Source organism: Sorex fumeus, unplaced genomic scaffold (assembly GCF_029834395.1).
Source record: "Sorex fumeus unplaced genomic scaffold, SorFum_2.1 ptg000044l, whole genome shotgun sequence".
Taxonomy (NCBI): domain Eukaryota; kingdom Metazoa; phylum Chordata; class Mammalia; order Eulipotyphla; family Soricidae; genus Sorex; species Sorex fumeus.
The window spans coordinates 22,293,298-22,309,177 of record NW_026606101.1 but is presented as its reverse complement, the minus strand read 5'-3'; the positions used below and the strand labels follow the sequence as shown (position 1 = coordinate 22,309,177).

Genomic DNA, 15,880 nt, shown 5'->3' with positions numbered 1-15,880 from the left:
CTTACGGCCAGGTGTCCCGTGTGTGTGTGTGTGTGTATTAGGGGATCGCCTCTTACTGAGGAAAGCATGACATAAGCACCAAAAGAGTGATGGAACTGCTGGAGGGCCTCGCGTTTAAAAGGCCTGACTTGGGGGCTGGCGTCAAGTGCAGCCAGTAGGGCGTTTGCGTTGCACGAAGCCGACCCGGGTCGGATCTCCCGGCATCCCATAAGATCTGCAGCGCACCGCCAGGAGTGGATCCCGAGTCCTGAGCCAGGAGTCCCCCCTGAGCATCGCCGGGTGTGACCCTCCTTCCACCCACCCCCGGAAAAAAAGGCCTGATTGGGGGCTGGAGTGGATAGTAGAGCGGGTAGAGCATTAGACTTGCATGCGGCCGACCCGGGTTCGATACGCGGCATCCCAGATGGTCCCCTGAGCATCACCTGGAGTGATTCTTGACTGTAGAGCCAGGAGTAGGCCCCGAGCATTGCCTAGTGTGAGACAAAACGAAAGGCCTGACTTGAGAAATTTGGGCTCCGGAGGCGCCGCTGCCGCTGCGGGTCCCAGGGCTGAGTGGCCGCCTGTAAAACCGGCTGGGCAGACGCCGAGGACACCTGCCCACCCGCGCCGGCAGCAGCTCGCTCCGTCCGCAAGGGGCCTCTACAGACGGCCGGCGCGCGGCGTGGGGGGGCGGGGCGCGCTCGGTGACGCGCTTCCGGCGCGCCGCTCCGCCTTCCGGTTCCGGGGGCGGGGCGGCAGTTAGCGGAGCGCGGCGGAGGCCTGCGGGCAGCCGGCCGGAAGCGCAGCACCCGCTCCGGGCCCCGCCTGGGGCGCGGCTGGCCGCTGTCCAGCGCCCGGCGCGGCTTCCGGGCTCCCGGCGCGTCGCCTCGCGGAGCTTCCCGGCCAGGTCCGCAGAGAGACCCGCGGGAAGGTAGGTGTGCGCGGCCGGGGCGCGCGGGGCGGGGGCGCTTGGCCCCATCCGGGCGCGGGGGGCTCGGCTGGAAGCGGGAGAGGCCGGCGGGGAACTCGGGCCGGGACTTGGGAAATATCGGCCTGCGCTTTTGCTTTCCCTCCTCTTGCACGGTTCTTCCTCTTCGCCACACGTAAGCGTTTCCCGATTCATCGCGCCTCACGCCCAGCGGTATTTAATGTTTTGATGCGGGAGTCTGGAAAATTAGTAGCAGAGTACATAAACTTTAAAAAAAAAAAACCCAACATTTTCTAAAAGGCCGGTATAATCAGAGCTGATCGATCGCTCTCAAAACCCCCATCTATTGGTACTTTGAACTTTACTTATTTATTTATTTTTCTTTTTGGGTCACACCCGGCGATGCACAGGGGTTAGTCCTGGCTCTGCACTCAGGAGTTACCCCTGGCGGTGCTCAGGGGACCATATGGGATGCTGGGAATCGAACCCGGGTCGGCTGCTTGCAAGACAAACGCCCTACCCGCTGTGCTATCACTCCAGCCCCATGGTAGTTTGAACTTTAAATTGAGAGTTGAGAGGATCATGGAATCGGAATTGCAACACTTCACCTGGTGTTTGAGCTTTTTTTTTTTTAAGCTGGTATGTAAGCTTTTTTTTTTCTTAGGTTTCTCCTCTGTACTTGCTTTCTGCATCAGTGACTACTAAAAACAGGAGCGCTTGGCTCCAGTTCCTTCCTAATGCTAGTTCTTTTAGATTCACTGCAGGCTTCTTCCCGCAGCTCTTTGCTCTTGGGGATTACATTTGTGCCAAGCTCTTCTAACAGTACCTGGCGCCTAACCAGCACCAGGTAATTGCTGTATTAGTATAATCGAAATGGCTATTTGCATGCGGTACTCCAGAGGAAGGCCGGTCCTTGGATTTTTTTTTTTTGGTTCCATTTTGTTTTACTGTTACCGAAACGTTTAATTTTCCCCCTTTTTCCTTTTAAAAAAATGTTTTTATTCAATCACTGTGAGATAATTTTCCCTTTTTTAAAGTGATTTAGACGAGCACCGAACTAAGAATACAGTAGGTAAGGTGTTTGCCTTGCACACGGCCGACCCAGGTTCAATCCTTGGTACCCCAGTGGTGCCCCAAGCTCACCAGGAGTGATCCCTGAGCTCAGAGCCAGGATTAAGTTTTCAGCACTACTGGATGTGGCCCAAAATCTAAATAAATAAACGTATAGATTGCAAGTGTCCTTTGATTTAAAATGTTTTTAATCTTTTTTTTTTTGGGGGGGGGATTGGGAGGTGCTGTGCTCAGGGCTTACTCCTGTCTGCACTCAGCCTCCTAGTAGGCTTGGGGACTATATGGGGTGCCAGAAATCAAACCCACTGGATTACTGCTCTAGCCCCAAACTGTTTAATCTTACCTATAGATTAGTGACAAAATAGCCATGATATCATTACCAAAGTAAACTTTGAATATTTTGAACAAAAACTGTTTTAAGAGACTGTATACCACAGCGGGGACATTTGCCTTGCACGCGGTTGACCCGGGTTTGATTCCCAGCATCCCATATGGTCCCCTGAGCACTGCCAGGAGTAGTTCCTGAGTGCTGAGCTAGGAGTAACACCTGTGCATTGCCAGATGTGACCCAAAAAGCTTAAAAAAAAAATTAAACTTTTGGCACATATGCTGCCTGAACTCACGTGCTGCTTACGCCCACGTGGCGGACCACATGTGGTGTCCGAGCACATGTGTCACCTACATCTCCCCTCTTGAGATGTGTGCTTTCATGCTTTCGTGTCTAATGTTAGGATGTGTGTAGGGGCTCTCTCCGCCCTTGGAGAAGCCTGTGTTCTCGCTTGAGTACGTTAATCTCTCACTCGCTCCCCCTCCACACCTTAAAGGTAAAGGTAAAGGCCCTCCCGTTGTTCATCGATTTTCTCGAGCGGACCCAGTAACGTCTCCATTGGAGCGATAGCACAGCAGTAGGGCATTTGCCTTGCACGCAGCCAACATGGCCAACCCGAGTTCGATTCCTCCGCTCCTCTCGGAGAGCCCGCAAGCTACCGAGAGTATCTCTCCCGCACGGCAGAACCTAGCAAGCTCCCCGTGACGTACTCGATATGCCAAACACAGTAACAACAAAGTCTCCACACCTTAAAAATCCTCCAAATAAAATCTATTTATTAAAAAAAAAAACACCTTTAAAAGAAACATGTTTTACTTTCCTATTTTTTTTTTTTTTGTTTTGGGGCCACACCCGGCGATGCTCAGGAGTTACTCCTGACTCTCAGCTCTCAGGATATACTCCTGATGGTTCTCAGGGAACCATAGAAAATATATCAGGAATCAAACTCAGGTCAGCCACTTTTTTTTTTTTAATTAATTTTTTTTAATAGTGAGACATCATGAGGTACAGTTGCAGACTTACACATTTTTGTGCTTGGGTTTCAATTATACAATGATCAAACACCCATCCCTCCACCAGTGCGCATTTCCCACCACCACGGATCCCAGTATCCCTCCCACCTTCCAGCCCCCATCCCACCCTGCCTCTGTGGCAGGGCATTTCCCTCTCTCCTTTTGGCTGCTGAGGCTTGCAAAAGAGGCATTGAGTGGCAATCGTGTTTGGTCTATAGTCTACTTTCAGCATGCTTCTCCCATCCTGGGAGGATCCTCCCAACACCCTTTATTTGGTTGTTCCCTTCTCTTTCTGAGCTCCCTCTTCCCCTAACATGTGTGGTTGTCCTCCGGGTCGTTGAGTAAGATTCCTGGTACTAATCTCTGCCATTCTTGGGTGTTAGTTTCCTATTTTGTTACTTTATGTTCCCCAGATGAATGCAATCTTTCTATGTCTATCCCTTTCTTTCTGAGTCATTTTGCTTAGCATGATACTTTCCATGTAGTACCACTTGTATATAAATTTCATGACTTCGTCTTTTCTAACAGCTACATAATACTCCATTGTGTAAATGTACCAAAGTTTCTTTAACCAGTCATCTGTTCTCGAGAACTCAGGTTTTTTCCAGATTCTGGCTATTGTAAAGAGTGCTGCAATAAACAGACAATTGCAGATGTCACTTCGGCTATACTTTTTTGCCTCTCTGGGATATATTCCCAGGAGTGGTATTGCTGGGTCAAATGGGAGCTCAAGTTCTAGTTTTTTGAGAATCATCCATACTGTTTTCCAAAAGGGCAGGTCAGCCACTTTTAAGGTGAACACCCTGCCTGCTGTTGCTTTGGCCCCAAGAAACAAATTGTTTTCACGTAACTATAAAAGCATGTAGAAAATGTTTTTATTTTTTCTTTTTTTGGCCACACCTAGCATTACTCAGATCACTGTTGGCAGTGCTCAGGGAACCATATATGGTATGGGGGATCAAATTGGGGTCATCTTTGTAAAGGCAAATGCCTTATAGTCAATCAAAAAATAATCTTAGTGCTGGATAATACAGGGGTTAGCGTGTTTGCCTTGCGTGGAGCTGACCCCATTTTGGTTGGGGGGAGGGCGTGTTGTTTGTTTGTTTTGGGGGGTCACACCCATCAGTGCTCAGAGGTTACTCCTGGCTCGGCACTCAGGAATCACTCCTGGTGGGCTCAGCCGACCACATGGAGTGCCAGGGATCAAACCCAGGTCAGCTGCGTGGTGCAAAGTAAACCCTATACCCTCTGTACTATTGCTCAAGGGTGACCCCTTCTGATCCCTGATCACGTATGTGGTCCCCAGCGCCGCCAGGAGTGATCCCTGAGCACAGAGTGCACAGTAAGCCCAGCACATGCTGGGTGTGGCCCAGACATAAAACCAAGCTGTAGTAATTGTAGACAGTTAAACCAAGTTTACAACTTGAGGCTTTATAGGTCCTTGGTGGTCAGAAGGATGGAGAGAATCTTTCGGGCTGGAGCACATGCTCTCTCCTTGGGCCCTGATTCTCACCCTGGCACCTTCTGCGTTAGGCAGCACCGCAACAGAAAGGCTGGAAAGGATGTCAACACTGGTGTCAAGAGCGGACTTCGATTTAAATCAACTCTTCCCACCCATTCTCTATGGGACTTTGGAAGAATTTGGAGCTGGTGAAACACTGGTAGCAAGAAAAGTATGAGGTCTGGGCCTGGGAGATGTCTCTGTGGTAGAGCATTCTTGCCTTGTATGCGTGAGGTCCTGGGTTTGACCCCCAGCACTGTGGGAAAGAAAAGAAAAATATCCTGATTGCTTGCAAACGTCTTGATTCTGAATCCACCAAGACAAACTGAAGAAAATATAGGATTTTACTCTTTCTCAGATGTGACAGGTTCTTCGAGCAGGGGGACTTCAGGACGCTTGCAGCCCACAGCCAATATCTTTGACTAACACACTTGTGGCTTGCAGACATTTGTTTCTTGTGTTTCCAGACTGGAGGTGTGTCAACGTGTTATGATGCCGTCTCGTACCAACCTGGCTACTGGGATCCCCAGTAGTAAAGTGAAGTACTCGAGGCTCGCCAGCTCGGATGATGGCTACATCGACCTGCAGGTAAGAGCCGACTGGCTCAGGAGACTAGCGGGGTGTACCGCCTTCTGTTCTGAGTTAGCAGGAAACCGTTTCAGATGAAGGCTTCGCTAATTGTTCCAGGGATTAGGGCAAGCAGTGAAAGGAAACTCAGCTGAGATCCTTTTAGCCCCAAGCTGGGCCCCTCGAGAGAGCATTCTAAGCGACTCCAGGGCTCAGAAGTTTCAGGTTTTATTGAATTTACCTGGAAAACAATCCAATTTTTTTTTCTTTAAACAGAACTGTCTCATCTGTTCGTTTACACTTTAAGTCAAAGCCAGTTTTGGAGGGGGTGGGGCTGCACACCCAGCAGTGCTCAGGGCGTATTCCTGGCTCTGTACTTGGAACCACATGGGGTGCTGGGGATCAAACCCAGGTTGTCCATATGCAAGACAAACTCCCTGCCCACTGTTACATCTCTGGTCCTAAATCCAGTTCATCTTTTAAGGGAGAAATTACAAGTTAAAGGCAGTTGATTCTGGAACTCTTCCTTCTTTCCTGATACCATAAGATTTCATTTATTGAAGGTATGTATTCATTGTGGCAAACAGTAAGTGAAGCAGAATATTAAGTTGGACCTAAATGGTTTAGCATCTCCTTTTTGCCTGGAGTTGAATGCTCTGGATGGACGTAGGAAGGAACCCAAGCTTTTAAGTATAAACAGATCGATTATTCTTTGTACTCTTTGGATCTACTCTTGAAGGATGTTGTCATGTCATCTTGTCACATCCACCTCCCGCACCCACCCCCCCCATACATTAGGGATATACCAAGGATGTGGCTGAAACAGAAAATACATTAGGGAACCTTCCAGCAAGTAAGGTCAGCTACAGCATTGAAACAGACATTAGGAAATTGGTTTGGTTTTTTGTCTGTTTCAGGGCCACAGCTGATGGTATTTAAAGTCTACTCCAGGCTCTGCACTCAGGGATCACTCCTGGCAGGGCTCAGGGGACCATATGGGAACCCCGGCATGGCCAACACCTTACCCTCTGTACTATGGCTCCAGCTGGGGGTGGGGGCTGGGGGTTGGTTTGGTTTGGTTGGAAGGGGCAGTGTTCAGGAGTTATTCCTGGCTCTGTGCTCAGGAGTGACCCTTGATGGTGCTTGGGGGACCTGACTCAGTACTGAGTTCAAGCCAGAGTAAATTTAGCATGCCAGGCAAGTGTCTACCATAACCCAGTACTATCTCTGACCTGATATTTTTGGAAGAAAGTAATTTTTTTGTTCGCTTTGTTTGGGGGGCCACACTCAACAGTGCTTAGATGCTCCTCCTGGTGGGGCCTGGACCCATATGGTACCAGCAATCCAATCTGAGCTTCCTGCATGCGAAGCGTGTGAGCAGCCCACCGAGGTGCCATTTTGCCCCCTACCCACTGTTCCTCTGTGTTGGACAGTGAACCCAGAGCCTGACCCCTGTGAGTCATGCGCTCTGCTTCTGAGCCACACTTGGTAGAGTAAACGATGGGAGCACAGAACTAAGATGACACCTCTGCTGGGACTCCTTGGTGTGGGGGTTCTCGTGTGGACAGAGCTGCCGCTGCTGCCTGTACCTTTTTTTCCTGGCCAGAGCTGTGCTGGACACGAGGGTGTAATTCAAGACCTTTAAGGACCCAGCTCAGTTCTCCTCATCCTTTACTTTGCAGTTCACGAGCCCAGGTCTCACCGTAATAGTTCCTTGACTTTTGTTTTTTGGCTTTTGGCTTCTCTTCCAGTTTAAGAAAAGTCCTCCAAAGATCCCGTACAAGGCCATCGCCCTGGCGACAGTGCTGTTTCTGATCGGCGCCTTCCTCATCATCATCGGCTCCCTCTTGCTGGCTGGCTACATCAGCAAAGGGGTAAGCTGACGGCTGGCTGCGCGGGAGTGTGCACCTACTCTCCCAGAGCTGGGCTAGGGTTTGCTGTTTTGCTATCAACACCCAGCCCAGCGTCATCCAGCAGGAAGGAGAGGACTGGCTTTTATAGTTCTTAGGTAACAAACTGTGTCTCTCTTCCTTTGAGTACCATGAGGCTTTTCCCACAGTTTCTACTTGGCAGATGTGGCTGGTAGCAGACATTCCCCCCCCCCCCACCCCCCCGAGACACTAACATTTCCCCACTGTCATAAATTAGAATATCCAAGCCGGGCCTGGCATCAGAGTTCTGAACCAGGGCCCCGGTAGGGTCCATGGCACTGACCCAGGTGGTGAGAGGTGTGAGTTTGAGCTGCAGCTTCAGGTCCCCGTTGGTGCTGTGGGCACTCTCCGTGCCAGAGATAAACACTGTCAGCAGTCACTGATGCATCCCATGTGGTTGCCCAGGCCCCACCCCCAGGCATCTTTGAATGCAGAGCCGGGACTCAGCCTTGAGCACAGCTGGCTCTGCCCCCCCCCCCAAAAAAAAGAGAGAAGGGCCAGAGAATTGGTACAGCTTACCTTGCATGCAGCCAATAGGTTCAATTTCCTGGCACCTGGCACACCTTATGGTCCCCCCCCCCCCCCAGGCCCACCAAGAGTAATAAAGAGAGCAGAGAACAAGGAGTAAATCCTGAGCACAGCCAAGTATAGCCCAAAAACAATTTCGAGAAGAGGGTGAAGAATGTAACTCAGTGGTAGAGAACATGCTCATATATTTGATACCCTGGGCTTGATTCTCCACACTACAAAAAAAAAAATTGAGAGGTGAATTAATATCCATATGTAGTGCAGCACTGCAAACCACAGTGCCTATAAGAAACGGAGGGAAAAGAAGAAAAAGTGTTTGGCACAGAGGCAGAGGTAGATTGGCAGGAGAGAAACTGGAAACATGGGTGGTGGGAAATAGTTTTCAGTGATGGAAACTCAACCATGAGCAACTTTGTAGCTATGTATCTCTCACACACAAAAGATCCATATGCCATCAGATCTTCTCTCTGGTGGTTTATTTTACTTTATTCTTCTGACTTTGGGGCAACACTCAGAGTGCTCAGGGCTTATTCCTGTCTTGATGCTCAGGGATCACTCCTGGTGGTCTCAGGGGCTTATAATGGGATGCTGAGGATCAAACTCAGGCCGTCGGGGTTGGCCACATGCAAAGCAAGTGCTCTGCCTACCGTATTACCACTTACACTCCTTTATTTTTATTATCATAGTGTGCATGTAGTTTATAAGAGACCAGTTTATACTCCCCACCCCCAATTTGATGTAGCCATTCCAAACAAGACAAGTAGACAAATAATGAACTCCAGGTGTTCATGACCCAGCATCAGTAGTTACAGGTGTCTTCTTTTCATCTGTCCCTTCAACTTCTTTTGTGTATTAGGGAAGATACCGTATTTACATTTCACTGGTGAGTTCTTAATGTGCCTCTTCACCTCTTCAGTATACTCTTTGTTTTGTTTTGTTTTGTTTTGTTTTGTTTTGGGGCAGTACTTGGGTTATTCCTGGCTCTACAATCAATAATTACTTCTGGTAGGCTCAGGGGACCAGTTGAGGCGTAGGGCTCAAATCCCTGGTCAGACAGGTGCAAGGCAAAATGCCCTACCCACTGTACTCCCGCTCCAGCCCCCATTTCATTTTTACTTCCATCTACAGGTTTTGTCTTAATGTTATTTTTGTTGTTTTGTTCCTCATATTTCTTACAAGATGTGAGACTTCTTTTTTCCCTCGGCGGTCCTCAGGGATTACCCCAGCTCCGCACTCAGGAATTACTCCTGGTGGTGCTTGGGAGACCGTTTGGGAAACTGAGGGTCAAACCCAGGTTGGCTGCAGCGAGTCAAACGCCCTACCTGCTGTACTCTCTGCTTCGGCCCAAGATGTTAGGTTTGGAGACTTGCTTAGACTTGAATTTTTGTTCTGTTGTAGGAAGAATTGTTTTAGGCCATCCCTAGTGCTTCCTGGGGACCATAAGTGATGCTGGGAAGTCATCGTGGCAGCTTGTAAGAGGAGCACTTTCGGGGCTGGAGCAATAGCACAGCGGGTAGGGCGTTTGCCTTGCATGCGGCCGACCCGGGTTCAATTTCCAGCATCCCATATGGTCTCCTGAGCGCAGAGCCAGAGCCAGGAGTAACCCCTGTGCATTGCCAGGTGTGACCCAAAAAGCAAAAAAAAAAAAAAAAAACCAAGAAGAGCGCTTTCCCCATTGAACTCTCTTTGGTCCCCAGGAAGATTATTTTATTTCACAGGAATACTTTGTTAGCTCTCAGACTTTCATTGTCGGTCAGAATCACCTGCCAGCTTGTTTATACACAGCTCCCTTCACCCCACTGGTCAGGGATTCTAATTCTAAAAAGAGAAAAGAGGGACTGGAATGATAGCACAGCAGATAGGGCGTTTGCCTTGCATGCAGCCGACCTGGGTTTGAATCCCAGCATCCCTAATAGGGTCCCCGAGCATTGCCAGGAGTAACTCCTGAGTGCATGAGCCAGGAGTAACCGCTGTGTTATTGGATGTGACCCAAAAAGGAAAAAAAAGAGAGAGAGAGAGAAAAGAATACAGACGTTCTAGTTCTGTGGGTCTGAGGCAGGGTGTGAGATTTTCGTTTCTGACAAGTTTCCAGATAAAGCCAGGGGCCTCATTTTGAGAACCATTGCTGCTGCATTACATTAGGGTACATGTAACAGCTACCTAATTCTTATAGATATTAAAACTAACTAGGGACTAGAGTTACAGTACAACAGGTAGGACGCTTGCCTTGCACGTGGCCCACCAGGCTTCGATCCCCGGTACCCCATATGGTCCCCTGAGCCCGCCAGGAGAAATTCCTGAGTGCAGAGCCAGGAGTAACCCCTGAGCACTGCCGGGTGTGTCTTAAAAACAAATAAAAAACTAGGAGCTAGGTAGATAGAAGTAAGGTACTTAGCTTGCATGTCGCTCACCTGGTTTGATCTCCAGGCACTGAATATGGTCCCCTGAGCAGAGCGAGGAATAACCCCTGCATGCTGCAGGGTGTGGCCCAAAAGCCCCAGTAAAAGATTAACTGGGGGGTGTGTGTAGTGTGTGTGGGTGGGTGGCAGGGGCGGGCGGCATAGTGGAGAGAGCGCCAAATGCAGGGCCAGATGCAGGCTTTGCATGTGGGAGGCCTGGGCTTGATCTTTGCCACTACATGGTCCCCCCAAGCATTGCTGGAAGCAAGTGACCCCTGGCCAGAGCACTGACAGAAATCTAGGAATAGCCGCTGACTGGGTATGGCTCCCAAACCAAAAGGGGTCCCCCCCCGCCAGCATCCAGCGAGCAGGCACCACCTATAAAGAAACCATAACAGTAACAGGTGGGGCTCTTGCCTTGCACTGCTGGTGTCCCCCACACCCCCTCCCAGGGGGCGGAGTGCTGGAGACCCCATTCCAGCCCTGCGCACCATGGTAGGAATGGTGACCCCAAAAGTGGAACAGGACAGAAGAGCAGTTCATAAAAGCAGATCCATCATGGCACACACTTAGTCACACGGTCACCATGAAATGGCAGTTACTCATGACTGGTTTCAGACATGGAATGTCTCAACTCCTGTCTTTTTTTTTTTTTTTCTTTTTGGATCACACCCATCCGATGCTCAGGGGTTACTCCTGGCTCTGCGCTCAGGAATCACTCCTGGTGGTGCTTGGAGGACCATATGGGATGCTGGGAATCAAACCCGACTCGGCCGCATGCAAGGCAAACACCCTACCCGCTGTGCTATTGCTCCAGCCGCCTCAACTCCTGTCTTACCAGTGTCCACTTCCCTCCGCCAGTGCCCCCCACCCTCGCTCCCATTTGCCTCCTACCCACCGTTCTGCCTCTCCGTGACGTGTTTTGTTTCCATGAGTTGCTGTTACTGACAGGGCACTGCCGCCTCCCGTGGGACACTCCCCTCCTGCATCGTCATTGTCCCCTCCTGTCCAATCCCCCGGCTCCCTGCACCCGCCCACCCCTGCCCCAAGTGCCATGTTTCCTGCTGAAGACCAGTTCTCATGGTCTTTGTTTCTGTTGTCTTTGGGCATTTGTTGCTCCACGTTACATTTCTTTATAGCTGCGTATGAGAGAGATCACGCGGCGTCAGTCCCTCTTCTAACTACACCCTGCACAGTACACGCCAGATCTATCCGAGTAGCAGAAAATTGCTTGATTTTATCTTTATGGATGAGTAATTTTCCATTGTGCTTCTATACCGCAGCTTCTTTACCCGGTCACCTATTCCTGGGCACTTGGGTTCTTTCCACATTGGGCTGTGTGGCAGGTGCTGCTCAGAACAGAGGGGTGAGGATGTTTCTGTCCGTTTTGTTCACGGGCCCTGGGATATGTTCTAAGAAGTGGGGTTACTGGCTCAACTGAAAGCTCAGTCCTAGTGTTTTTAGACATGTCCATGTTGTTTTCCAAAAAGGAAATGTCCAGTCAATATTCCCACCAGCAACGGGTGAGAGTCCCCTTTGTCCCTGTATCTACTCCAGCACTGTTGTTGTTGTTCTTTTTGATGTGTGCTAGTCTCTGTGGTGTGGGATGAAATCGTGTTTTGATTTCCGTCTCCCTGATGATTAGTAATGTATAGCATCTTTTCATGTGCCTTTTGGTTGTTTGTATTTCTTGTTGAGGAAGTGTCTGTTCATCTCTTCCATTTCTAGATGGGAGGTTTTTTCTTGTAAAGTTCTACCAGTGCCTTACATATCTTGGATATTATTAACCCCTTATCAGATAAGTGGTGGGCAATAATTTCTCCCCATCTGCGGACTATTTTTGTATTTGTCTTCATTTCCTTTGTGTCGCAGAAGTTTCTTGTTTGTTTGGTTTTTTTGCTTTTTGGGTCACACCCGGTGATGCACAGGGGTTACTCCTGGCTCTGCACTCAGGAGTTACTCCTGGCGGTGCTCAGGGGACCATATGGGATGCTGGGAATCGAACCCGGGTTGGCTGTGTGCAAGGCAAACACCCTGCCCGCTGTGCTATCTCTCCGGCCCCAGAAGTTTCTTCATTTAATATAGTCCCCCCCCTTTTTTAAGCGTGCTTCCACTTGCTTGGTCAGTGGCATTTTCAACAGTTACTTGTCAGTTACTTGTCAGGCACAGCTGGACATTCCAGGATAAACAAAATTCCCACCCTCATGATGCTTCCTAAAAAACTGAATCTTTCTAAACGGTACAGCAGGTAAGGCACTTGCCCTGCACTCTGCTGGCCCAGGTTCGATTCCCAGCACCCCATATGGCCCCCCCAAGTTCCCCCAGCTGTGATCTCTGAGCATCTCTGAGTGTGGCCCCCCCAAAAAACAAAAAGTTGAAGCCTTCCTGGTGAAGAATCTATACATTATTCTTCTTTGACTTGTGAATTATACTCCTAGCAGTTTATAGTAAGGAAGTAAATCTGAAAGGCTAAGAAAAATACAAAAAGTCATTGTGGTATTCTAAAAGTAAGTTACAAAAAGTAAGAGATAACAGAAGTATCCAGCAGTCTGAAGTGAGGTAAATAAAATTGTGGTTCTCCCATTCCACGATGTTCTGTTGAGTCATTAGGATTTAAGTCTACATAGAGAACCGCAGGTAACAGACTGCACACGTACTTTGCATTCAGGAGGCCTGGGAATGAGCCCTGGTACCTTACCATGGCCTCCTGAGCACTGCCAAGTGTGGCCACGTGTGACCCCCAAGCTACAAATAAATGAATATATGTAGAATTTTTGGTCAGTTGCTTGTCTTTCGGGGGAAGGAGGCACACTTAGCAGTGCTTGAGGGTTACTCCTGGCTCTGTGCTCGGGCAGCCATATTCAGTAGTGGGGATTGAACTAGGATCAGCACATACTAGGCAAATGCCTTTCCCCCCATACATTCTCTCTGACCCTGCTCATCTGTTTTGATTAATTTGCGGTGTGAGGTGTGTGCACTGAGCCACACTGCCCTTCCCTTACTGCCTTATTGCCTGTTAAATAAAATCAAGGCCCAGTGCAGTTGTTCCACAAAATATCCCTAAATAACACTGGATATGTATTTTACGGGTTTCCTACTTTTTTTTTAATTGACTCATTGAGATACAGTTACAAGCTTTCATGTTTGAGTTTCAATCATAGAATGTTCAAACACCCATCCCCGTCCCTCCACCAGTGCATATTCTCCACCACCAATCTCCCCAGTATACACCCCCCTTTCCAGCCTTCCCCCTCCCTCTATGGCAGACAATTTTCCCCACACTCTCTCTCTACTTTTGGGCATTATGGTTTGCAATACAGATACTGAGAGGTTATCACGTTTGGTTCTTTATCTACTTTCAGCACACATCTCCTATCCCGACAGATTCTTCCAGCCATCTTTTTCTTAGTGATCCCTTCTCTATTCCAGCTGCCTTCTCCCCCAGCTCATGAGACAGTATTCCTGGCCCTTGTATCTATAGTCCTTGGGTGTCGGTCTCATGTTATTTTATATTCCACAAATGAGTGGAATATAATATGTCTGTCTGTGGAATATAATATGTCTGTCCCTCTCTTTCTGACTCGTTTCACTTAGCATGATACTCTCCATGTCCATCCACTTAGAAGCAGATTTCATGACTTCATCTCTCCTAACAGCTGCATAGTATTTCATTGTGTAGATGTACCAAAGTTTCTTTAACCATTCATCTGTTCTCGGGTGCTTGGGTTGTTCCAGATTCTGGCTATAGTGAACAGAGGTGCGATGAACATACAGGTGCAGATGTCATTTCTACTGTGTTTTTATTTTGCACACTCGGATATATTCCCAGGAGTGGTATTGCGGGGTCAAATGAGGTTTCTAGCTTTCATTTGGGACACATACACCCCCAGCAGTGCTCAGGTCTTACTCTTGGCCCTGAGCTCAGAGATCACTCTTCGCAGCGTTTGGTGGACCATATGGAATACTGACGATTGAATCCAGTTTGGCCACATGCACGGCTAGCGCCCTACCTGCTGTCCTATCTCTCTGACTCCAGTTTTTCTGCCTTTTATACTCATGAGGAAATGAGGCATAAACCTTTTCCTTCGGTAACATAACAAAAGAAATGATCCGCAAAGCATACGGTATTGATGTATGTATCAGCCTGCCTAATGTGGTTACAGCTGATTCAGTTCTAATGCAATTTCTTTGTCCGGCCACCAGGGGGCAGACCGGGCCATACCTGTCCTCATCATTGGCATCCTGGTGTTCCTGCCTGGCTTCTACCACCTGCGCATCGCCTACTATGCCTCCAAGGGCTACCGGGGATACTCCTATGACGACATTCCGGACTTCGATGACTAGAACCCACCCCAGCAGCTGAGGAGAAGAGCCACCAAAGGCACTGAGCCCAGCTTTCAGACCTTGAGCAGGAACTATGCTAACAGCTTCGGAACATTGCAGTCTGCAGATGTTTCACACACAAAAAGGCCAGATTTATGGGTCCAGCCTACAGACGGTCACTGAGCTTGCCATGTCTAGCTAATTAGGACGTGTTCTGCTTTGCTCCTGGCAAGTGCTCCAGACAAGTTTTTCCGTATGCGTATGTGTTGTTGACGGCTAACGAGGTTAATAGCATTTGGGGAAGGGCGGGCGTTCTGTCGGAGAAAGTACTGTGCTACGCCACGTGAGATTGAGCCGTTCTTGCACGTAGGCCTCCTTGTCCGTGTGTTCCCGTGGCAAACGGAGGGCGGCCGTGTGTCAGCTTCCTGCTTCCCGAGTAGTTCTGGAACATCTGCATGGCACCTTCCCTCACCTCTGACTTCATGTTCTGGTGGGAGACTGTGGCCATACCAAAGTGCCAGTGTGACTCTTTTTTGTCATTAGTTTTGCCTGCTTTCGCTTATTCACTGCAGTCAGGAATTTTCTTAACCTCAGAGCAAGTTTTCAGAATGTGAACACTTTCATCACCAATCCTTGGCCAGCTCTGAGCCGGGTCATCCGTGGGTTGGCCAGCAGACGATTTGGGTGTTCTGTCCTTTTGTAGATGAAGATGTTCTGTATATCATGCCTTGAAGGACTGGACTTTTGGCTGTTTCCTAAGGAAAATGTAGATAAGTGGTTATTATTTAGAGTTTATATAATCTCCTTGTTAGCACCTTGTATTATGTAATTTTACGGAACATGTGGCCTGGCTCCCTACAGGACTAGACTTGGTTTGATTTTGTTTCCTAGCTTTCACAAAGTGACTTCTATTCAAGAGAGATTAAAATCGTCAAATCCAAATCCTAGGCTTAAAAATAAAATGAGTTAACTTTGAACATATTTGCGAAAGCATTTCATTGACTCCAGAGTCTTATATTCAGGATTAGCTTGATGGCGTCTTTTTGGGTCACACCTGGCATTGCAAAGAGGTTACTCCTGTTCACGCACTCAGGAGTTACTCCTGGCGGTGCTCGGGGGACCATATGGGATGCTGGGAATCAAACCCAGGTCAGCTGCGTGCAAGGCAAATGCCCTACCTGCTGTGCTATCGCTCCAGCCCCTTAATGGAGTCTTATATCCAGGATTAGCTTGATTTATTTCAGGGTAGGGGTTGAGCACACACAGCAGTGCTCAGGGCTTGCTCCTGCCTCTATGCCCAGGGATCACTCCT

General features: G+C 48.8%; 1 protein-coding gene across 1 annotated transcript; it reads left to right on the top strand.

Annotated features, from left to right (window-relative positions):
• The first annotated feature begins 721 nt into the window (after positions 1 to 721).
• On the top strand, positions 722 to 15,561 carry TMEM230 (transmembrane protein 230). Its single transcript, XM_056122146.1, has 4 exons — positions 722 to 910; positions 5,288 to 5,408; positions 7,139 to 7,261; positions 14,449 to 15,561. The coding sequence occupies exons 2-4, from the start codon at positions 5,310 to 5,312 to the stop codon at positions 14,587 to 14,589; spliced, it is 363 nt and encodes a 120-aa protein (XP_055978121.1). The 5' UTR covers positions 722 to 910; positions 5,288 to 5,309; the 3' UTR covers positions 14,590 to 15,561.
• The last annotated feature ends 319 nt before the right edge of the window (positions 15,562 to 15,880 follow it).